This window comes from Lepidochelys olivacea (assembly GCF_965140295.1).
Source record: "Lepidochelys olivacea isolate rLepOli2 genome assembly, chromosome: 5".
NCBI classification, from domain to species: domain Eukaryota; kingdom Metazoa; phylum Chordata; order Testudines; family Cheloniidae; genus Lepidochelys; species Lepidochelys olivacea.
Window position 1 is genome coordinate 111,331,688 of NC_140415.1, and position 23,812 is coordinate 111,355,499.

Here is a 23,812-nt window from a genome sequence, read left to right on the forward strand (position 1 = left end):
TGTCACAATGTACGCTATCCTTTTTTAAATTCCCCAATATGGAGCTAGGGAGGGTCGCACAATTCACTGCTTTTATGGGCTAAGCTCATTGCATATACCAGGGGATCCTTGTATTCCTCCCTTACCTCCCACAAGCACCCCTGTATTCCTACCTCCCATTCCCTCTATTTCAGGGACTACCTGGAATCACACCCCTCATTGTGCTATGGGCTCTGTGTCCCCCCACTCCCAATACTCCTCTTCTCTGATTCCAGGGTTCTCAAATCTCTCCCCTATGCCTGGGCTCTCTGCGCTCCCCCCATTCATCCTTTCTTCTCATTCTTATTTATTTCTTTTCTGTCTAAGAAATAAGTTGTTGAGAATGTTGTATGCAGTGTTGTTGTAGCTGTGTTGGTTCCAGGATATTAGAGAGACAAGGTGGGTAACATAATATCTTTTATTTGACCAACTTTTGTTGGTGAGAGAGACAAGCTTTGGAGCATACGTAGCGTTCTTCTTCAGAGTGTTAACATTTTACAGTCAACTGAGATGAAAGGCAGAGGTGTTGTTATGATGGAAGGTCTTAATGGCTCCATCAACCGATTTGTTGATGTATAGACAGTTGCAGACCTGATTACAACTGATGGTCTGCTAACCATATGCTAGGAACTCTGTGCATCCAGTTTTCTGATTTTCACCAAAATTAATAGCGTCCTGCCAACCGATGACTAGAACATTACCTGAAATGTTGGTATTGATTGGATGCAGCATTCAGAAGTTATTGTGTTACAGAGAAATAGAAAAATGCCATCAAGTTGAGTGTGAGATCTGCCAAATTAAGGTTTCTGTGTTGCTAACAGGAAAAAAAAGAGTTTGCTCATTATATAGCTGAATAGACCATGTCTTTTGGTAGTAACACCGCAGATTAAGTTAGGTTTTCTTTTATGATATTTCAACTCCTGGTACACCCGTTTCTTTAGAATAAAGTTGTCTTAGCTTCTTTGCCAATGTAATTTGCTGTCACTTGCCATATGCTCCCTGATTAATTCCGCAAGGGCTGTCAGCCTTAGATAATTTAATTTTCTGTGCTTTAAAATGACATTCATTATCGGGACATGAAAAATTCAAATGATTAACTGCAAATTATGACTAATAAAGTGACTATTTTTTGTTTCTAGAGAAAAGCAGATAGCTGAAGTCAAGGACAGGAAAGTATTAGAAATTTTGCAAGTCAAAGACAGCAAAATACAGGCACTGGAACAGGTTAGTATGTTTTAAATAAGCACATGAAGAATATAGTTGTTATAACTTACTTCTAATCAGTATTTTTTTATTTCTATTTTCTAATGTGTTAAAGTAGATATTTTAGATCACTGTGCTCTAAATTTAGGTTTAGGTCCGAAGGGCCTCAGAGAAGATCTCTTCTTCATATGGTAACACAACAGTTGAGCTCAGATGAGGTGCTTGAACTGATAATCCTTTGGTTTAAGTGGGTATAAGTGTGGACAAGATCTTCTCAGAGAAAGGTTGTCAATTCTAGTTCTTACTTCTCATACTAGTCTGCCAAAGCCTGAATTTGTTAACTTTCAGGTCAATGTGGAAAGCTCATCTTTTTTCTTCCAGTCTTTTTCTGGTAAAATAGACTGTAGGAAATTCTGGTTTGGAAAGGTTTTGAGATGTTTCCTTATTTTTGACAATTGTCCTTTTTTTAATTATATTTGCTGGGATAGCTCATGTTTTCAAATAAATTGGAAGGATAAATGTGCATTAGTTTATATTTGTGGGAGAATGTACCAGACCTAAATGTAGTACCATTTGTGTATTCTAGTGTTAATATTGTGTAGTAATATTTAGCAGCCTAAATCAAATGCTAGGATAAAAGAATAATGATAAAACATACTGGGCATAAACCATTCATTTGTCACTTACATTCTTCACAATTCAATGTTTTAAATTAATAAAGAGAAAGGAAAACTAAGTGTTGAACAAAATCTTTTGTTAAAACTGAGGAACCATAAAAAAGTTGAAGCTATTTTATTTATTTTGATAACTTTTAAGTGCATAGTCAAAACCCTAAGCACTGTATGCAATAATAATAAAATCCAAAATTAGATATTAAAAACGTCCTGCAATAATATCTACCAAATGTAAGAGGACAAAACAGTTCCCTCTTAACCAATCACTCCATAACGCTCAAATCACTACCTTCTCAAAATTCCAGGGGAAAAACAGGCTTTGCAACATAACCCTGAAGATTAATAGGAAAAGACCTTGTGAGATTCAGGGGATGGGATCTTGCTTTTAAATGAAAGGGGCATTGCCTTGCGCCTCTGCTGATTGCAGCTCTGATGATATCATAATGAGAGATAGTCTTTGAGGGTGTGTCTACATTAGCAAAAACTGGACCCATAATTTGCAATTTCTTCAGTGGTAGTAAAGGTGGATAGCCCATTGCAGACAGGGCTCTAGAAATGATACCAACCTGTTGTTTACTCCTGTCAGATTAGTTTCTGCCCCTTCTTCCACTCTGGCCAGCAATGATGGCTGGCTGCTGACCAGACTTCATGCTCCCCACCATCTCTGAGAGACATTATTTCCTGGAGCTCACCCTGGGCTTATATGGCTGTATACCACTCCATACTTAGGACCTTAATGGCACCATCTAGCATTTTATAATAGCTAGCTCATATAGTGCTTCTTTGCATGCTATTATTATTAAACTATTATGTACTGATGTAGTACAACCAACTGATATGTTTGCTTTGTCTTTGTAGACAGTGTAGAAAATATCCATATAAAAAGCACATAAGGGCAAGAGTAAAAGTAGTGAGTATTATAAGCACATGAGAATATCACTTAAAGTACACACTGGACTTGTTGGAGTTTGTTTAATTAATAAATATTTAATTATTTGTGACTGTGACGGGTGTACCAGGTCCTTTGAGGGCCCCTGCTTGTGGTCTCGTGGTCCTACCACATCCCGCCCCAGTAAAAGAGCAGTGAAGGTGGGTCCTCCAGGCCTGCCTAGAAAAGGCTGCAGAGAAGCAGCCCTTCAGAATGCAGTGGGCTCTGTTAAAAGGGCTGCCAGGCCTGAGCAGATCATTTCCTGGCTGGGACCACAGGTATAAGGAAGGGTGCTCCTTGCTGGAGCTCAAGGGAGAACGAGAAGATGCATTCTGGTGGCATTGGCATTAGGTGAGGAAGAAGAAGAGTGAACAACTTCAGCCATGATGTAAGGGTGAAGAGGAAGGGGCTACATGGGAAGTAGCCCAGGGAATAGCAACAGCAACTATTAAAGGAAGCAGCATGTGACAGTTATTTATAGGGTCCCTGGGTTGGGACCTGGAGTAATGGGCGGGCCCAGGTCCCCACCACCGGCCACTTAGTGGCCTAAGCCCCAAGGAGGGGATAAGACTCTGCATTAAAAGCACAAAAAAAGGGTCTGGAAATTTAAACGGGCACAGGAACGGGGCTGAAGACCCTAAAAAGGGCCAACCATTTGTTGAACTTCGTTACCCCAGAAGTGGGCTGAACTTGAAGGGGTGACCTGGCTGGAGAGCTGGGGCAATAAAACCTGATAAAGTCAAAGTGCACCGCTGTGTACCAGGGTAGGCAAGGCTTTAAAGCTAGCCCAGAGAGGCATAAGAACCGAGCCCAGAGACAGAGCTACAGGCATTAACAAGAGCACAGACAGGCCCTTTTGGACCTTTTACCCCGGATGGGGTTCATCCATCTATTAACTGAGTGACTTAGCCAGGGGGCTGAAACCCTGAAGATCCGCCTGATGAGGGCAAAAGCCAACAGGTGGCACTGGAAGCAGAGAACGGGAGGAGTACAAGACTGTACTCAGCTGACAGTAGGTGCTCACGAGAGGTGAGTGCTCACCATCTCAGTGACTGTTTATAATTAGTGCTTTAGTTGGTACATTTTCTTCTTTCTTTTCTTGCACATTTCTCAGGTGTTCAATAGAACAAGTATTCCTTATTTTCCCTCCCCCACCCAATGCATTGTAACATGGTGCTGCAGGGCCCTCTTGGCTCCTGCACCTGTTGGGCTGATAAAGTCACTCGGAGACCCTGGGTTCAGTAACCACCAGTGCAGTTTATTTACCGGTTTTGCTCCCACCACCTTTTCACCATACAAGCCCTTTACTGTCTGCGGGAGGGGAGAGCTACCTCCCTGCTTCCACTCCCTGCCTTTTCCCTTTCTTCCTGCTCCCCCACTGGCTTTCCTCACCTGAGGCTTTTATGCAGCCCCAGGCTAATCAGGCTGGCAGCTGTTTCCCCTTTGCCAATCAGGCACAGGTTTCTCTAGGCAGCTCCAATCTACCTCCCTTAATTGGAACTGGCATGACAGAGGGCTGGCTCAGGTGTTCTGGCTGAGCACCTTGTCACATGCATTTAATGAATCATGGAATAATATATCAGTGTTAGAAACAGAATTTTCTATATTTTTCTCAAAGTAAACTCAATATAAAATCCAGGTAGATAATGTAAAACTTTCACCATAAGAGGTTCTCAAATGGTCATAATGAGGGAAAACGTCTGCTTGGTCATGTAATAGCGATTGTGATACATATTTCACTAGATTACGTCTGTGGAGTGATTTGCAAAGACTGTGGAATAATGTTGAGGACTTTATGATTCAGCTCATTGTTACAGTGAAAGTTATTTTAAAATGGGAGTAAAAGAATATGTTTGAGGGGCACACCCTCACTCTGGTGGAGAAAAAACTCACGGCCTCTTGTGCGCTCATTCAGCCATAACAAAAGGTGCAATTGTAAGGTTTGCGCTGCCTGGAGTGGGGAGCTTAACAAGGGAAATCCTGCCATAGGAAGGGGCAGTGAACAGGAAGAAGACCGCTGCACCTCAGGCTACTGACCACAGAGACAGATAAACCAAGTGGGAGACAGTTGTGGGTCCCACCATCATGGAAAGTGCATGGGCCAGTGATCAAGCAAGGTGCCCCAAGAAGAGAGGCCGGACATAGGTCCTAATTAAAGATTTTAGACCAGCTGCTGAGCCAAACCCTAATGGGCAGACCCCAGAAAAACTGTCTAAGTGACAGGCCACCTTTGCCTCTCTTTTCATTTATTCTCTTCTCTCGCAAGGGGAAGAGAGAAAAGGACCTTTCTCTTGTTTGTTTTGTTTGGAAAGTCTTTGGGATGCTATAAATGGGACAGACTTTGTAAACCAATTGGATTGGGATCCGATAGGGATTTAGGTAGGCCCCAACTCCACAACATCACTATAAGGTTAACATCAAACTGATTAGCCAAGAAATTCTAGCCCAGACAAGACATCCAGAGCCTCCTGGTACCAACTTCCGCTCGGCGTTTACTTTGGGACTGGTGGTACCCCCTCACACACCAGGTATGCAGAGCTTATGTGTTCCACTAGGGAGTCACTCCAGCATTCCTCTTTGTGGGAAATAGCTGGAACTTCCTCCTGACCCCACGGAAAAGGAAGATTACAAGTTCTGATGGTACCAACAAGATTTTCTAGTTCATCTCTCAATGAATCAGTCACTGGCATCTCTGTTCCGTCCAGATGACTGTAATTGGTTCCAAGAATTATTGCATGGAGTGGCAGAGGAGCACTAGATCTCCCTAAAGGAGGTCCAGGACCCTCAACACAACTCTTGGATATTCTGCAAACTACTGGATTCGGTTGACTAGCACTTCCAGTTAATGAAGCTATTCTGGATCTGCTGGAGCAGTCTGGCATACACCAACCACATACGTTCCCACCCACAAGAAGGCAGAGAAACGCTTTTTTGTTCCGGCCAAGAAAGCAGAATTTCTCCTTACCCATACCCCACCTAAATCTCTAGTTGTACAGGTTACCACGGAGACAACATCCAAAATCCACTTGTTCTGACAAGGAGATTAAATATCTAGACTTGTTGGGAAGAAAGGTCTTCACGTCCATTAGCCTTCAGTTCAGAATACCAAACTATCAAGTGGTGTTGGCTAAAGAGGGCTATCTGAACTTTTCCAAGTTCACAGACTTTGTAGACAAGCTGCCACAGCAAGACAGAACTCACTTCCAAGCTCTTATTGAAATAGGTAAGCTGGTGGCTAGAACTGCACTTCAGTCAGCAGCACATACAGCAGACACATCATCCAGGTCAATGGCAATGGCCATGGTAATGTGCCATGTGTCTTGGCTACATGTATCAGGATTTCCCAGACGGGGTCCAAAACACAGTGGAGGCCTTGCCCTTCAATGAAACCCACCATTTCAGTGAAAAGACATGAGCACTTACATACTCTGAAGAATTCCAGGGCTACCCTCCACTCCCTGAGAGTAGATACACCATCACCAGGGCTCAGTTTGTAATGAAAGGGTGCCAGGGCTCAAGCAATTAGGTGTTTGGGCTCAGGCAATTTTTCTACTTTCATATCTTTTACTTCCACCCAGAGGTGCCAGAGCAATGAACTGCCAAGCCTATATGTGCCGGGGCTCAGCACTGGCAAGCCCTGGCATAAATTAAGCAGTGACCATCACCAAAAAGAAAATATCACAGGCAACGCTCCAAACCTAGACTGGTGACTCAACAGTTTTATCATCAGTGATCTTACACTCCTCCTTGTAAGAGACAAAGAGCAGAGAAGTTTTATTTCCCTGCATCTCCCACATTTCAGCACCAGCTCAACCCTGTCCCCCAGCTAAAAGATATTTTTGATGGGAGTTGGACAGCTGCAAACTGTCAAGGATGCCACCATTATCCAACCCCCACATATCATTTGGGGGATGTTGAGCACTCTTTTTCCACAACTGGAGTGTTATAACAATAGTTAAGTGGGTATTAGACATCATTCAATCTAACTACGCAATCGAGTTTCCTTCCCTGCCTTCTCCAAAACCTGCATCTCCCCCCACACCAAAAAAAAAGAAAAAAACAAAAAAGGGTGTTCTGGGCCTTCATAGTAGAATCACTACTTAATCCTTGTGGGCTCGGGTGTCTTATATGGAGTGTCATTATTCTTAAAGCAGTAGTTTTGTCTCATACAGTCATTGCATCTCTAGTGGCCTGTAGCACTGCAGGCATTCCCCACTGTGGCGCCTCCTGCTGGTCGTCCGGGAATTAGCACAGTTCCAGCCTCGGAGTGCCTCCTGCTGTCTGGTGTCTTCCTACGGTGCCTGCTTCCTCCTGATCTCCACCACTTATAGGACTTTAGGCACTGTGTCCCTCCAGGCCCCACAGCAATGCCCCCACACTTGGGTCTCCCCGCCCTGGTGAACCCTAATCCCCTAAACCCACTTCGCCTCAGTGACCCACTGCTAGTCCTCATCTAGCCCCTTCCCTCAGGGGCAAACTGGAATCTGAAGTGGCCACTCATCATCTGCAAGGGGGTTTGGACCTTCTGGCTTTCCATCCCCTACAGCCCTAGTACCTCCCCTGGCCTTTAGCAAGGCCTCAGCCTGGGGACTCACCAGGCCAGAGCTCCTCAGCTCTGCCTGCCTTTCCCCAGCCCTGCTTTGTCTCAGGTTCCCCTCTTGCTCTCCCAGGCAGCCTGGTCCTCTCTGCTCCTCAGCTGGAGCAAGAGTCTTCTCTCACTCCCTCAGCCTGCCCTTTTATCAGGGTCAGCTGGATCCTAATTGGGTGTGGCCACACCTGTGGCTGTTTACCCAACCAGCCTCCCTTGGCTGCATTTAATCCCTTCCTAACCGGAGCGGGGTGACTGCCCCGCTACATGGCCCATCTTACACAAAGGTTGGAAAAGATAGGATCGTGTATGCTAAAAATTCCTTCCAATACTATTGTTGAATTTCCACCTTTGTCAGTATATTGATCAATAGTTTTCCTTCATGCTGCTTCCCCAGTCTTAGGAAGGCCAGGCATGTTTTGAATTCTATCTTAAAGGTAAACTGCAAGCAGTAATAAATGGGTATGTGTGCTGCCTTTTACTATTTTTTCGTTCTGTGAAGATGAGCTTACCGAGGGGTTTTTTTTAAGTTGTTTACTATTAGAAATGTTCATTGTAAAAAACCAGACAAATTAAAAAAACTTCTTAATTGTTATACACCGTAAAGGTACTTTAAAGGGCATAGACACACACTTTTTATTTTGCTTTCCAGTTGAACCTAAAATATCTCTGTTCATGTTTTTGTGGACAAACCCGATTAGTAATCATGCCATAGTTTTTGGGTTTCTTTGACACAAAATAAGTCACCCTGTTATTCAGTTTCAGATTCAAGATTTCTGAAGAACATTCATATTGATCGTTCTGCACACTTTTATCAAACATTAGTGTTATGTTACAGATCCACATTTCTCTCCCACTTGATTGCAGAAAGACCTTATGGTCATATAAACATACCTCCAAGTGTCTTTTTTTTTTTTTTCCTCCTCAAGAAAAAGGATGTGATACCTTGGTGAAATGGATCAGCTACTTTCCTGCCATAAGCTGTTGTTCTTTTGAAGGCTGTATTCTGTACAAATCTATCTCCAACTTCCCTTTTCCCTTCCAGTGTTGTCTCCTAAGAATGTCATTAAGAATTTTACAAAATTAAACTGATCGTTTAGTGTGTGTGCGTGTGTGCATATCCATATGCATTTTGGGATTAATAACAAGAATTATTGCCATACATTGAGGGTTCATCAGTTGGAAGCAACAGAGGAGGAGAAAGACCTGTGTGTATTAGTTGATCACAGGATAACTGAGAGCCACCAATGTAGTGCAGCTGTGAAAAAGGCAAGTCAGATCCTAGGATGTATTTCCAGTAGAGTTAGCGAAATATTAATCCCATTGTACAAGGCACTGGTAAGACTTCATCTGAATATTATATACAGTCCTGGTCACTCATGCTCAGATGATGAAGAGTGACTAATTCAGACTGGAACAGGTATAGAGAAGGGCTACTAGTATGATCAGGTGAATAGAAAGCCTATTTTATAAGAGGAGACTAAAAGAGGTTGCCTTGTTTAGCCTAACAAAACAAGGGCTGAGAGGGGATTGCTCTCTGAATATACTGAAGGGTAAAGACCTGCTTGGAGAAGAGCTATTTAAGCTAAAGGACAGTGTTGGCACATGTCTGTAAACTGGCCATGAATAAATTTAGGCTGGAAATTAGAATAAGTTTTCTAACTACCTGAAGAGTGAGGTTCTGGAACAGCCTTTCAATGGGAGCAGTTGGGGCAGAACACTTACCTAGTTTTACGATGGAGCTTGATAAAATTTATGAATGGGATTGTCTTACGGAGTTGCATGTTATAGCAGGGGACTGGATTTGATAACCCAGAAAGTCCCTTCTAGTCCTGTGTCCCCATGTGGCCACTTTTGCTGCCTTCAGTTGTTACTCATAGAAATGTCTGGAACACATTAGAAACACTGTGACACAAGAGTGTAGTTCTATTTAGAATATTAGCTTCAAAGGACAATAGGAGAGCAGTAATTCTGCCTTTCTGCAACTCGTGCTGGTGTTTCAATAAATTGAATTAAAATATGTTCACTTGTTTTTCTGAGAAGATGGAAATTAAAATTGCATAAAAGTGGCATTAAACCTTTTCCCTCTCTTTTATAATATTATTTAATTAGCTTTCAATTTTGATTTGAAGAGACTAAAGCTAATCTTTTTGTCCTAGACCTTGTAACATTTCAAAACCTTATCAACCAATTATACTCCAGGGGGTTAAAATAGTACTAGCTTGCCTAATTATCAGCACTTGAAAACCTTCAGCTTGCTGTGCAAATCTATATTAAAGCTGCTTTAATGGGTCCAATTGAAAGAAAAATAATTCTACCTTCAAATATAAATTAACATTAATAAATTTCATTCTTAATTTTTACTTTCTCTCTTTATTGAATTTATTTTTCTTTGTAACAGAATACTTGGTTAAATTGAGAGATGTATACAAAAGTGATGTTTGTGGTTTTAACATTTTATTTCATATAGAGTGCAGTCTTAATTATTCAAATGTAAGGGGGACATGATGGATAAATGAGAGTCACTAGTGGTGAGAGTCTACAGGTCTTACAATGCTTCAGGAAAAAGTTTCTCATTCAGAGCTTATAAGCTCTATAGGCTTATCTGTTTAAGAATGTTAATACGTATATTTTTCTACATAAAAATCTTTATGCGCCTGCTATTCGTAGAATACTTATCAGGAGGAGATGATGCAGGAAATCTAGTCCCTCTTGGCAAAGAGAGCCAATGGGCTTATACCACTGGGAGAGAGGGATTTATTCCAAGTACAGTAAGAGCTTTGTTATCCAGCATGTTGGGGGCACAGGGGTGTTGGTAAGTCAAAAATTACAGTTAACTAAGAGGGAGGGAGTTTGGGTGCAGGGGGGGTTCTGGGGTGCTGGGTCCGGGCAGTGCTCACCTCAGGGGGCTCCCCATAAGTGGCCACATGTCCAGAGAGGCATGGCCAGGCGGCTCTGTGCGCTGCCTCTGCCTGAAGTCACCGCCCCCACAGGTCCCATTGGCCGAGGTCAATGCTCCTAGGCAGAGGTGTAGCCAGGCAGCTCTGTGCACAGTCTCCGCCTGCAGAGGCCACCCCTGAAGTTCCCATTGGCCACGATCCCTGGCCAATGGAGCTGCAGAGCCAGCACTCAGGAGGGGACTTGGGGTGGGGGTTGGGTATGGGAGGAGACTCGGGGCAGAGGGTTGGGGTGTGGGAGGGGTTTTGAGGTGCTGGGTCTCGGCGGTGCTCACCTCAGGCGGCTTCATGCAAGCATCCACATGTCCAGAGAGGTGCAGCCAGGCGGCTCTGTGCGCTGCCTCTGCCTGAAGTCACCGCCCCCACAGGTCCCATTGGCCGAGGTCAATGCTTCTAGGTAGAGGTGCGGCCAGGCGGCTCTGAGCGCTGTCTCCGCCTGCAGAGGCCACCCTTGCAGCTCCCATTGGCTGCAGTCCCTGGCTAATGTGAGCTGCAGAGCAGCACTCTCGGTGGGGGAGGGGCAGCACAGCCCTGTGGCCGTTCCTCCACCTAGGAGCATTGACTGTGGCCAGTGGGAGCTGCAGGGAGGACGCCTGCCGGCAGATGCAGTGCACAGAACCACCTGGCTGCACCTCTCTGGACATGTCGCCGCTTGCAGGGAGCCACCCAAGGTGAGCGCTGCCCAGATCCACGCCCCCTCCACACCCAAACTCCCTCCCAGAGCCCGTGCCCCGCACCCCATTTCAAAATGCCTGTTTTAGAGCTATCCGGTTTGTAAAGTGCTGGATAACACAGCTTTTCCTGTACTACTCGATAGTTAAGAAGACATGATGAATCTAGCTTATCCAGAGTCTCAGAACAGTGAATCTGTATTTGTTCAAGATAAAATCTAATATAGTTATGCTGAGAACCATCATACATCTACCAGAGGAATGTATCTGTTTCTGATCTCCAAAGCATGCAGATGTGTAAATGTGTGTAGGGATACATCCAGTATTTAAGAAGAATCTCCGATTTTTCACGGAGATACAGCACTTCTGATTTCATGTTTTGCCTTTGGGCCTCGTGTTGGAAAGCTGCATGTTTTCATGAAATGCTTGTCAGTAGTTGCTGGACAGGCTGAGAGGCCATGTGTGCCACTTCTTGGGCAGATAGCTGATCAAAGACACCATATTGGTTCATGCTTAAAAATTAATCTGTAACTCCACTGAAGTTGCTTGAGAGCATGATAGTTATATACTCAATGAGCTCTGTCTATTTTGCTTAACAAAGAAAAGGTTAAAGTGGTGCCTTGATCATAGTTTAAAAGAACCTACATGGGGAACAAACATTTGATAATGGGCTCTTCAGTCTAGCAGGCATAATAAGATCTTCACACTGGAAATAAGGCATACATTTTTAAAGTGAGGGTAATTAACCATTTGAACAATTTAGCAAGGATTGTGGTGGAGTCTACATTTCTGGCAATTTTTAAACCAAGATTGGATTTGTTTTTAGAAGATATGCTCTAGTTCAAAAGGAATTTTGGGGGGGAAGTTCTGTGGCCTGTGTTGTGGAGGAGGTCAGAGAAGATGACCACAATGGCCCCTTCTGGCGGGGAAGTTCTGTGGCCTGTGTTGTGGAGGAGGTCAGAGAAGATGACCACAATGGCCCCTTCTGGCCTTGGAATCTATGAAAAACTACCGAAAGTCATAATTTGTTTCCAGCAGACAATTGGAATATGCTGCAGTCTTGTTAAATAGCTCAGTTGAGGTGGCATATTATGCAGATGACACAAAATTAATTAGGTTAGTCAACTCCAGAGAAGACTATGAGAAACTTTAGAGGGATCTAATCAAGTTAGATGAATGGGCAATATGTCAGCTAAAATTCAGTATTAATGAATGCAAAGTAATGTACATTGGAGGGAAAATTTTTCTGTATTCAGACTTGTTACATGATTCTAAATTAGCTGTATCAACTTAGGAAAAGGACCTGCGCATCATTGTGGACAGCTGAATAAAAATTTGTTTTTGGTGCACCTGTGGTCAAAAAAGCAAACAAAATATTTGGATAAAGTATAATACAGGAACTATCATAATGCCGTTATAAATCAATAGCTTCCATTAGAGAATTCGAGAATGCTGTTTTTCTAGTCCCTCATCTCAAAAGGACATTGTCAAATTAGAGGTGTTTCAGAGAAAGGCAACGGAAATTATTAGAAGGATGGAAAAACTTTCATGAAGAAATAGTAATGACCAGGATTGTTTACCATAGAAAGAAGATGAATAAGAAGAACCATGATACAAGCATATACAATAATGAATGGTATAGAGAAGACCGATCAAGAGCTTCTTTTCTCTGTGACTCATAACACCTGGACAAGTTTCTTTCAATGAAATGAAAAGGTAGCAAATTCAGAACTGCTAAAAGGAAATAATTTTTCACACAGTGTATAATTTAAGTGGATCCCAAATGCCAAGAATATCGTGGAGGCCAAAAAATTAGCAAGATTAAAAAAGGAATTGAATATTTATATGGATAAAAAGAATATCCAGAGTTCTAATACTTAATGCAAAAATAAAATAAAGTAAAAAAGAGGCTTTGCAGAGATACAAAACCTCATGCTTCAGGGTTTAAGCCAGTCTCTAATTATTAAACAATTAGATGAAACTTTCATGGGGACAGATTATCCCACATCTCCTAACTGCCAGGTTTTTACCTTCTTCAGAAGCAACTGGTGCTAGCCATCATCAGAGACAGGATACTGAATTAGAGATTGTAAATTAGAAGGACCTCTGTTCTGATGCAGGATGGCAATTCCTATTCTGCCTCAGGACAGGGTCGAAGACATCACCAATGTAAGGAAGAGGACTTTTTACATCCAGAAGGTTTATGCTATGCTATGAATCTCAGATTTGATGTGTGCAACTTATTTATAATACCCATGGTACATTTCTACTTGAGACCTCCTCAGTGGACCCTGCAGTCCTAGTGGAAGCAACCAAGAGAGCAGTTCTCTTGTTGTATCCAGGTATCTGATGACCTCCCGGCTTGCAGGCAGGGTAGTAAAATAGTGCAATTAAGAATGAACTTCTAAAAACCTTAACTGATCACAAAAGTATCCAAAGATGGGAAGCCCATCCAGTGGGGCCGTCTAAGAAACTTTGGTCTGTCCAGGAACAACAGCTGCACATAAATATTCCGGAGATGTGGACAGTCCTTAATGCTTGAAGGAATTTCAGAGAGCTAGTATTCCAAAAAGTGATCCTAGTGCAAACAGAGAATCAGGCCACCATATTTTATACAAAGAAGCAGGGAGGCACTAAGTTGCACATCCTGTGTTGGGAAGCCCTGTAGATGTGGGATGAATTCCGTCTCAGGAGATACCCCTTGTCATGTATTTAGCGTGGGGGTGGGGTGGGGGGGAATAGATCATGACTGCAGAGAGCTTGAATTGGTCCATGCTTTAGATTCTTATTAGAGGCCTCTGGATCAGGAAGTAATTGATCAGATTTTTTGGGGGATGGAGGGCATCTGAGGTGGATCTGTTCTCCTCCTACCTGAATAAGAAGCCACTGGTCTTTAGCTCAGCACCAAGAAAAAACTGTTCTAGAGAGAGAGACCTTTTCTGTCCACTGGGAAAGGAGGCTTATGAATGCTTATAAAGAGGGACTGTAGCAGGGTGTGGCAGGGCCCCCTTGGCTTCTGCTTCTGCTAGGTTCACAAAGTCACTCTGAGACCCTGGGTTTAGAAACCTCTCGTGCACTTTATTCTCAGGCTTGTTCCCACCATTGTTTCACCAGGTACAAGTAACCCTTCACTGTCTGCAGGCGGGAGGGAGGGGAGAGCTACCTTCCTGTTTCCATTCCCTGCCTTTTCCCTTTCCTTCTGGTCTCCCCTGGCTTCCTTCCCCTGAGGCTTTTATGCAGCCCCAGGCAAATTAGGTAGCAACTGTCTCCCTCCCCCAGTTAGGGCCAGGTTATCTCCAGCCTGCTCTAATTTATTCCTCTAATGAGGAGCAGGCATGATAGAGGGCTGAGTCTGCAACCCTTTGCCCAGCACTTTGTCACAGGGACACACGCTGCCGGTGCCACCTAGATGTTGGGTAGAGGTATGACTGTTTGACTTCTTCCTGGATTACCTGAAAGGTGATCAGTGTCTCTCCAGTCCCTTCATCTTGAAGTTTGTGGGGTTTGACACTTTTGAAATTCCCCATTTGTAGTAGTATACTAATTAATGTGGTTTTGACAAAACTGATGAAAACTCCTTTTGAGCCACTGAATTGTTATCTCAAGTTTCTTACACGTAAAGTAGTTTTCCTGATGACAATAACTTCAGCTCATAGAATGAATGAGCATCAGGCCCCGGAGATCGAAGCATTTTACAAGGATGAGATAGTGATGCAAACTCCTCAGACATTTCTTTCCAAATTGGAGTTTCAAATTAATAAGTATATTGTTCTGCCAGTATTTGCTTCATGTATGCATGTTCCTCCCTCTGAGGCGCTGCTTTGTAAGTATGCATAATATTGAAAGGTCCCTGGTTTATACATGGAATGGAGTAAAACCCCTAGGAAGTTGACCAAACTCTGTTTCATTTGCCATCAGTTGAAAGGACAACACTAAAAAGGACTTAACTGGCTGTCCTGAAAGTAAAAGGCTCATGTCAAGGCTCATATGTACTATATGTAAGGGAGCAGTATGATTGCTCAGAGCTCCAGTATGAAACTGGAGAAAAACCTGTTGAGAGACTTTGGGTTAAGTTGAGAGGCCAGAGCAACAAGCATGATGTTGTGGTGGACGTCTGCTATAGACCACCAGACCAGGAGGATGAGGTAGATGAGACTTTTTTCAGACAACTAACAGAAGTTTCAGATCACAGGCCCTGGTTCTCATGGGGAACTTCAGTCACCCTGACATCTGCTGGGAGAGCAATACAGCAGTGCACAGACAATCCAGGAAGTTTTTGGAGAGTGTTGGGGACAACTTCCTGGTGCAAGTGCTGGAGGAACCAACTAGAGGCTTGACCTCTTGACCTGCTGCTCACAAACAGGGAAGAATTGGTAGGGGAAGTAGAAGTGGGTGGCAACCTGGGCAGCAGTGACCATGAGATGGTCGAGTTCAGGATCCTGACACAAAGAAGAAAGGAGAGCAGCAGAATACGGACCCTGGACTTCAGAAAAGCAGGGACTCCTCTGACTCCTTCAGGGAACTGATGGGCAGGATCCCCTGGGAGGCTAATATGCGAGGGAAAGGAATCCAGGAGAGTTGGCTATATTTTAAAGAAGCCTTATTGAGGGTGCAGGAACAAACAATCCCCATGTGCAGAAAGAATAGCAAATATGGCAGGCGACTAGCTTGGCTTAACAGAGAAATCTTCAGTGAGCTTAAACACAAAAAGGAGGCCTACAAGAAGTGGAAACTTGGACAGATGACTAGGGAGGAGTATAAAAATATTGCTTGAGCATGCAGGGGTGTAAGCAGGAAGGCCAAAGTACAATTGAAGTTGCAGCTAGCAAGGGATGTGAAAGGTAACAAGAAGGGTTTCTGCAGGCATGTTAGCAACAAGAAGAAGGTCAGGGAAAGTGTGGGCCCTTACTGAATGGGGGAGGTAACCTAGTGATGATGATGTGGAAAAAGCTGAAGTACTCAATGCTTTTTTTTGCCTCAGTCTTCACAGACCAGGTCAGCTCCCAGACTACTGCACTGGGCAGCACAGTATGGGGAGGAGGTGAGCAGCCCTCAGTGGTGAAAGAACAGGTTAAGGACTATTTAGAAAAGCTGGACATTCACAAGTCCATGGGCCCGGATTGAATGCATCCGAGGGTGCTGAAGGAGTTGGCTAATGTGATTGCAGAGCCATTGGCCATTATCTTTGAAAACTTGTGGTGATTGGGGAGGTCCCAGACGATTGAAAAAAGGCAAATATAGTGCCCATCTTTAAAAAAGGGAAGAAGGAGAACCCGGGAAACTACAGACCAATCAGCCTCACTTAAGTCCCTGGAAAAATCATGGAGCAGGTCCTCAAAGAATCCATTTTGAAGCACTTGGAGTAGAGGAAGGTGATCAGGAACAGTCAACATGGATTAATGAAGGGCAAGTCATGCCTGACCAACCTGATTGCCTTCTATGAAGAGATAACTGGCTCTGTGGATATGGGAAACGTGGTGGATGTGATATATCTTGACTTTAGCAAAGGCTTTTGATATGGTCTCCCACAGTATTCTTGCCAGTAAGTTAAAAAAGTATGGATTGGATGAATGTATTGTAAGGTGGATAGAAAGCTGGCTAGGTCGTTGGGCTCAATGGCTTGATGTCTAGTTGACAGCCAGTATCAAGCGGAGTGCCCCAGGAGTCGGTCCTGGGGCCGGTTTTGTTCAATATCTTCATTAATGATCTGGATGATGGGATGGATTGCACCCTCAGCGAGTTCACGGATGACACTAAGGTGGGGGTGGGGGGTGAGAGAGGTATATATTCTGGAGGGTAGGGATAGGGTCCAGAGTGACCTAGACAAATTGGAGGATTGGGCCAAAAGGCATCTGATGAGGTTCAACAAGGACAAGTGCAGAGTCCTGCACTTAGGACAGAAGAATCCCATGCACTGCTAGATGCTGGGGACTGACTGGCTAAGCAGCAGTTCTGCAGAAAAGGACCTGGGGATTACAGTGGATGAGAAGCTGGATATGAGTCAGCAGTGTACCTGTGTTGCCAAGAAGGCTAACAGCATATTGGGCTGCATTAGTAGGAACATTGCCAGCAGACCGAGGGAAGTGATTATCCCCCTCTATTCAGCATGGATGAGGCCACATCTGGAGTATTGCATCAAGTTTTGGGCCCCCAACTACAGAAAGGATGTGGACAAATTGGGGAGAGTCCAGCAGAGGGCAAGGAAAATGATTAGGGAGCTGGGGCACGTGACTTCTGAGGAGAGGCTGACGGAACTGGGTTTATTTAGTCTGAAGAAGAGATGAGTGAGGGGGGATTTGATAGCAACTTCAGCTGCCTTAAGGGGGGTTCCAAAGAGGATGGAGCTAGGCTGTTCTCAGTGGTGGCAGATGATACAACAAGGAGCAATTGTCTCAAGTTGCAGTGGGGAGGTCTAGGTTGGATATTAGGAAACACTATTTCACTAGGAGGATGGTGAAGTACTGGAATGCATTACCTAGGGAGGTGTTGGAATCTCATTTTTAGAGGTTTTTAAGGCCCAGCTTGACAAAGCCCTGGCTGAGATGATTTAGCTGGGGTTGGTCCTGCTTTGAGCAGAGGGTTGTACTAGTTGACCTCCTGAGGTCTCTTCCAACCCTAATCTTCTATGATTCATATGATCCAAGGCAAAATGATCTCCTCTGCCTGCATCAGGGATGTTTCCATCACAGAGAGTGACAAGATCCTCACTCTGTACATTTAGAAAACATTATTATTTGGATTTTTCTTTTAAAAGGGAATCCTGTTTTAGTGTCTCCTTGTTGTAACACCTAGTTTTGTATGCGAGGAAGCATGGTGTAGTGGAAAGAGCACTGGGCTGGGAGCCAGGAAATTTGGCTTCTGTTCCTGTCTCTGTTACTGACCTGCTGTGTTACCTTAGCTCTGTGCCTCAGTTTCACTTCACACTGTTTGACTGTCTTTACTATTTAGATTAAAAGCTCTTTGGGGCAGGGACTGTCTTTTACTATGTGTTTGTACAGTGTCTAACATGAAAGGGACCAGATCTTGTTTGAGGCATCCAAGCTCTACTGCAATACAAGTAGTTAATAATAAATAATGGTTCTGAGGAAGAAGATGTTGAATTCTCCTGGGCACTCTTCAAGTTCTTATTTCTTCCAGGATGTTTCTTATTTAAATTGGCCCATTTTATTTGAAGATTTTCTTCTTTACTTGCATCTTTAGGTTACCTTGTGTTTATATCTAAGGTTGCTAGGAGGTAATTTTTACCTCTCAATTATTAATACAAACAGACAAACAAAAGAATTCCATTCATGTTGGTACTGGCTTTATTGCAGCTGCTTGTTGAAGTTTCATTCTTATTCTTTTTCTTTGGGACACCCCTCAGGCTACTTACTCTCTGGGACTCCTAGCAAAAGGCACTGGGGAAGAACAAACCCTATAGTGGTATGAACAAAAACAAAACAAAAAACCTTCTCCCTCTTGTTTCTCCCCCTGTGTTTATTGCTCTTTAAAACTGCCAGTGCTACATAAATCTTTACTGCCTAAGGGCTAAAGTGTGGAAGAAAGGAATTTAAAGGGAAAATATACTGTACCAGTAATATTTGTTGCTTTAATGCAACATTTTAATCAGTTGTAGATCATTCAGTCTTCTTTTTTACTTTTTTGAGTTTTACATGGATTTTCTAGTCTCCCTTTGGGAAGAGTCTAGTTCTAAGAGATATGTGTGTGATTCTGTGTGTATACAGACTTAATAAATCTAGGGTTGTCAGGACAGATCTCCATAGATGATTCTCTGAGAAAGGTGAAATTGATGGTCTTTTAATTTAGGTACTGTGTGGAGTTAGAAATATTGCATAACCTCTGTTGGACTCCATTGCAGGTTACATGTAATACATTTGAGAAATTCAAATTTGTAGTGGAGATGTGATAATGTTCAGTGCAAAATGTTCATAATTATGGGAGAAAAAATACTGTCAAAAGAAAATGTTTGTACTACTACCAACACAGGATACTTGTATGTATTAATATTTCAACGATACAACTGAGTATACTGATACAATTGGAAAATTTTATATGTAACCTTCAGTAGCAGAATGGATATACTTAATTTCTAGATCAGCTTCATATGAGAGAGCAATGTACAGATTGGACAGTATAGCAAATGACTTCTACAACATAACGTTTTATGAATTATTTACATCACTTCTTCTATGTACCCTACATCCTGAAATAATTAAATAATCAAATGAAAAGTCATGTGAAAGAGAGCAGATTTTTTTGTTTGATTCTTTTTTTTTCTTTTGGAGAGAGGGAGGGAGGGAGGGATATATGTGTGTGTGACTGGAAATGTTGTTTGTTAAATATGTATATGTACATTTGAATTTCATATAAGAAATTTGCATAAAATCAGTAATACAATTAGAAGAATCACTGTGTAGGAGAACAGAAGAATACAACTAAGAAGTATTATTGGTGTATTTTTTTTTTGTTTGCTTCCATTTATTTTTATTTTGTAGTGGAAAAGGGCAGAGAAAAAAACCCAAAACTTTAAATATAAGTTGGAGAAAAAGTCTACTCTTACTCTTCTATTTTTTTATCACTTGAAAAAGTTGGAAAAAAGTGAAAATATTGGAGAGGGAGAAAATATGTTCTAAAACTTTCATTTTTTTCTGCTGGAAAAGTGTGTAAGTATTGAAATAAAATTTATATACACACACAGAGAGAGAGAGAGAGAACAAGAACTACTTGCATATTTAAACTCTTAAAAATCTTTTGAGTTGAATAAAACTGAAATTAAAATTTTGATTTGCTCCAAAATGAATTTTTCATTTTGTTTGTTAGACATTTTCTGTGGAAATATAGAATTTTTAATGCAACATTTTGAATAGAATTTTTTCCATCACTGATTACTTTCATTGTGCTGCTCTGAAAACATGTAAATGCAATTTACAAGTTTTTGGTTGCAGGAAGGAGAGAGTGGGATATCTGGGTAGGGAACTGTTGGACTTTTTGGTATCTGTGAAGGCATAGGAGGTATTTTTTGGTTGTGGTACCCAGGAGGCAGTTGAGCACTTTGTTGCTGGAGATGGGATGCATCTTCCCTTTCCACTACAAGGCATGGAGATGACTTCAATTTTGGAGGAATTAGGGATTTGAATTCCTCCTTTCTCACTCCAGCAACTTTTGATAGCAGTTAGCTAGGCCATTGCAACCTTAGCTCATTATCGGCAATAATGATGGATAAATATGTCAGCTATATATTTCTACTAAAATGATTCTTAGGGATATAGTTGTCATTTGATTTGCCATCATTAGCCCCTACAATTAACCTCTCTTGAGATGAAAAGGAGTAGTTCTGCATCTCTCAGAGCTTTAATTTCTGATATTCTGCAGACTCAGGGAGACCCTATAGCATCAGTGACTTTCTATTCAGATTTAAAAGTTGAGTTAATAGACATCGGGGAAAGAGACAATTAGATTTCTGGAAAACAGTTACACTACTTGAAAAAAAATCTAGAGTTGTCTGGCATTTTGCATGTTTCTTTGTGATGACTAAAGTTATTTCATTTAAGGATAAGCGCTCAGTGATGGTATCTACAGTATGATCTGTTTTGGTAAGTTTCATTAAGATCAAACAGTCCACTGCTTCTGATGCTAATGTGCTAATTTATGTACTGTCATGTTCGAAGACTGACTCCTAACATCAAAGAATTAAGTTATCTGCTCCCACCTCTTTCTTCCTAAGTACTGGTACATTGCATTAAATTCATAGTGGATGAAAATGCAAACTAATTTAAACACCTGTAGTTTGTTTCTTTGTTAACATTAAATATTTACAGAGAATTATGATAACCTACAGCACCCTAGGGCTTGTTGAGCTGTGTTCTCTCACAGCTAATAGAAAAATGAAATTTAAGGTAGATAGTAATTTTTTAAATGTTTCATACCTTGTTTTGTTAAACTGCAAGTTAACATGACACTCTCCTGCCTTTACTGGTTGATTTAACGGAATCTAAACAGCAGTAGTGCTTCCCAGTAAATAATTTGGCATTATCATGGAGGAAATCAATAATGTATTGCATTTTAGCTAAAAATTTGCCATGTGAAAAGAAAACGAGAATGAATTGTGGGACAAATGTGGTCTCAGACATCGAACAAATTGCTCGATCGGATCAGAATGTATTCCTTCTTTGTTTGCCCACTTGTCTGGAGGATTCTTGAATCATACTGTATATAAAGATACCCCTTTGATTCTCCTCAGCTAAACTAAACAGTGGTAACAGATTCCTTTTGGTTTTGTTTGGAGAAAATCCATTTCTAGACCACCCGGTTAGCTGCCTTTGGAATTTAGACCACAAGTAAACCTTCAGGAATTTTCCTAGATCTTTTTGCTTTTTTCTTTCCAATTCTTGAGGGGCAAACTGTCCAAATCTTAATGGACAATTTTTCTGTCATGTTGTATTTGAACTAGTGAGAGTTGAGTTAATGTGAAGTGTCTGTTGCAAAGTGATTCTTGAGTGGAAATAGTCATTCCTGGCATCTCCACAATCACAATTTACATTGTAGGAGTGGATGAAATCTGGGTAATTGTTCTCACCTATAGAATGCTATGAAGAGACCTGAAACAGGAGATTATGTTATGTCTCTTCAACTATTGTGGTATTCAGCTGTATGTATCTCTTTGCTACATTCCTCATGGATCTGTACCAGAGCAGGTCAGTCTTTGAGGAACATTGCCAGCATTTTCTGTTCTAGAAAATTAGCCTTTTCCCACACTCTTTTCTTATACAAGGTTATTCACAGGGAGAAGAAATAAAATGCAAAACCAACCACGCAGGCAAAGGCAGTTGGTAATTTACTTAATTTTGTGTGTGTTAGCAATTCTTTATTGAACCCTTTCCAGCTTGGGTTCCTATTTCCACCTTGCTCTGGTTCCTGAGTGATGTTCCCTCTACCTTTTTCCTTGTGGTGTGTGAAATGAGCAGATGTGAGAATTCAGAAAGGAAAAGAGGATACAAAGCAAGTCAAGGTAGAGAACTCCTCGAAGTCTTCTAGGGACTTTGGCATTTAGATATAGTTTACCAGGGAAGCACTTTAGTGCTACTGGGATGGGTGCTATAGAGAACCCTCAGTTAAGACGAGAGGCGTACAGTTTTCTGCTCTGGGGCTACAGTGCTGCAGTGCCAGTCTAGACACCCTGGTTGATTACAGTGCTGCGATTGGTCTCTGGGAGGTGTCCCACAATTCATGATCTTGCCTCTCTGGTCATCAGTTTGAACTTTACTGCCCTCTCCTCGGGTAACTAACCGTCATCCCCACCCCGTAAATTCCTTTGGAATTTTGAAAGTCCCCTTCCTGTTTGCTCAGTGATGCGTGCAGTGGTCTCCACGTATCTTTCCAGGTGACCATGCCTGCTCCACGCACCAGATGATCCCCCGCTTGGAGCAATGTCGAGCTGCTGGACCTCATCAGCATTTGAGGAGAGGAGGCTGTCTAATTCCAGCTGCACTCCAGCCATAGGAATTATGATACCTATGGACAGATTTCACGATGCATGACAGAAAGGGGCCATGACTGGGACATGCTGCAGTGCAGAAGGAGTTGTGGAACGCTTACCACAAGGCCTGAGAGGCAAACTGCTGATCTGGTACTGTGCCCACAAGCTGCCGATTCTACAAAGAGCTGGATACGATATTCAGTGGTGACCCCACCTCCACTGTGAAGTCCACTGTGGATGCTTCAGTAGCTCACGTGCCAGTAGAGAGTGGACCGAGCCAGGAAGAGGAAATCTTGGACAAGGATGTGGTGGGGGGGGGGGGGGGAACCAGAGGCAGAGGATGACTTGGAAGTCAAAGATGCATGCAGCCAGGAGCTCTTCTCAACCCCGGAGGAGGCTAGCCAGTCACAGCTGTTGGAGCTTCGCGAAGTGCAAACACGGGAGGAGGCCCCTGGTAAGTGGTTTTGATTTTGGGAATCAAACCACCCCCCTCAGTGCTAATGTGTTTTTTTTGTTTGTCACTCTCCGTGGGTTGTTGTTTTTTAATAAAAGAATTGTGTTGGTTTGAAAACCATCTTTATTCTATTAATTGAAAGCAAACAGAGCCCTGAAGAGCAACATACAATTATCTTAAACCTTTATATTGAATCATCTGTACCAATCACAATCACCTCTTAGCATTATAAGCACTGCAATCCCAAGCATAGCAACAAATATTAGTGGCTTTCAGCTTCAAATTGCTGGCTCAAGGCATCCCTTATCCTTATGGCCCCGTGCTGTGCCCCTCTAATAGCCCTAGTCTCTGACTGTTCAAATTCAGCCTCCAGGCACTGAGCCTCAGCAGTCTAGCCCTGAGTGAAGCTTTCACCTTTTCCTTCACAAATATTATGGAGTATATGGCACGCGGCTATAAGCATAGGAATATTGTCATCGGCCATGTTCAGCGTCCCGTAGAGGCCGCGCCAGCGGGCTTTTAAACGGCCAAAAGTACACTTAAGTCATTCTGCACTTGCTCAGCCTGTTGTTAAACTGCTCTTTGCTGCTTTCAAGGTGCCCTGTGTATGGCTTCATAAGCCATCGCATTAAAGGGTAAGTGGGGTTTCCCAGGATCACAGTGGGCATTTCAACTTCACCTATGGTGATCTTCTGGTCCGGGAAGAAAGTCCCTCTTTGCAGCTTCCTGAACAGGCCAGTGTTTTGAAAGAACACTTTCCAGACCAGCCTGCGTTAATGTCTGTGAAATGCCCATGATGATCCACTTTCCAATTAATGTACTCGGTGGCTCGGTGATCTGGTG

At 42.7% G+C, this 23,812-nt stretch overlaps 1 protein-coding gene across 5 annotated transcripts in view; it reads left to right on the forward strand.

Annotated features, from left to right (window-relative positions):
* CNTLN (centlein) overlaps positions 1–23,812 on the forward strand; it is a 294,736-nt gene that overhangs the window by 47,883 nt on the left and 223,041 nt on the right. For 4 of the 5 annotated variants that reach the window (XM_084628742.1, XM_084628743.1, XM_084628746.1 and 1 more), the window contains exon 3: positions 1,158–1,242. In XM_084628742.1, the coding sequence (XP_084484868.1) occupies positions 1,158–1,242 (85 nt within the window). Of the gene's footprint in view, positions 1–1,157; positions 1,243–22,817; positions 22,970–23,812 lie in introns of those variants that run through there. The other variant, XM_084628745.1, reaches the window with a different exon arrangement.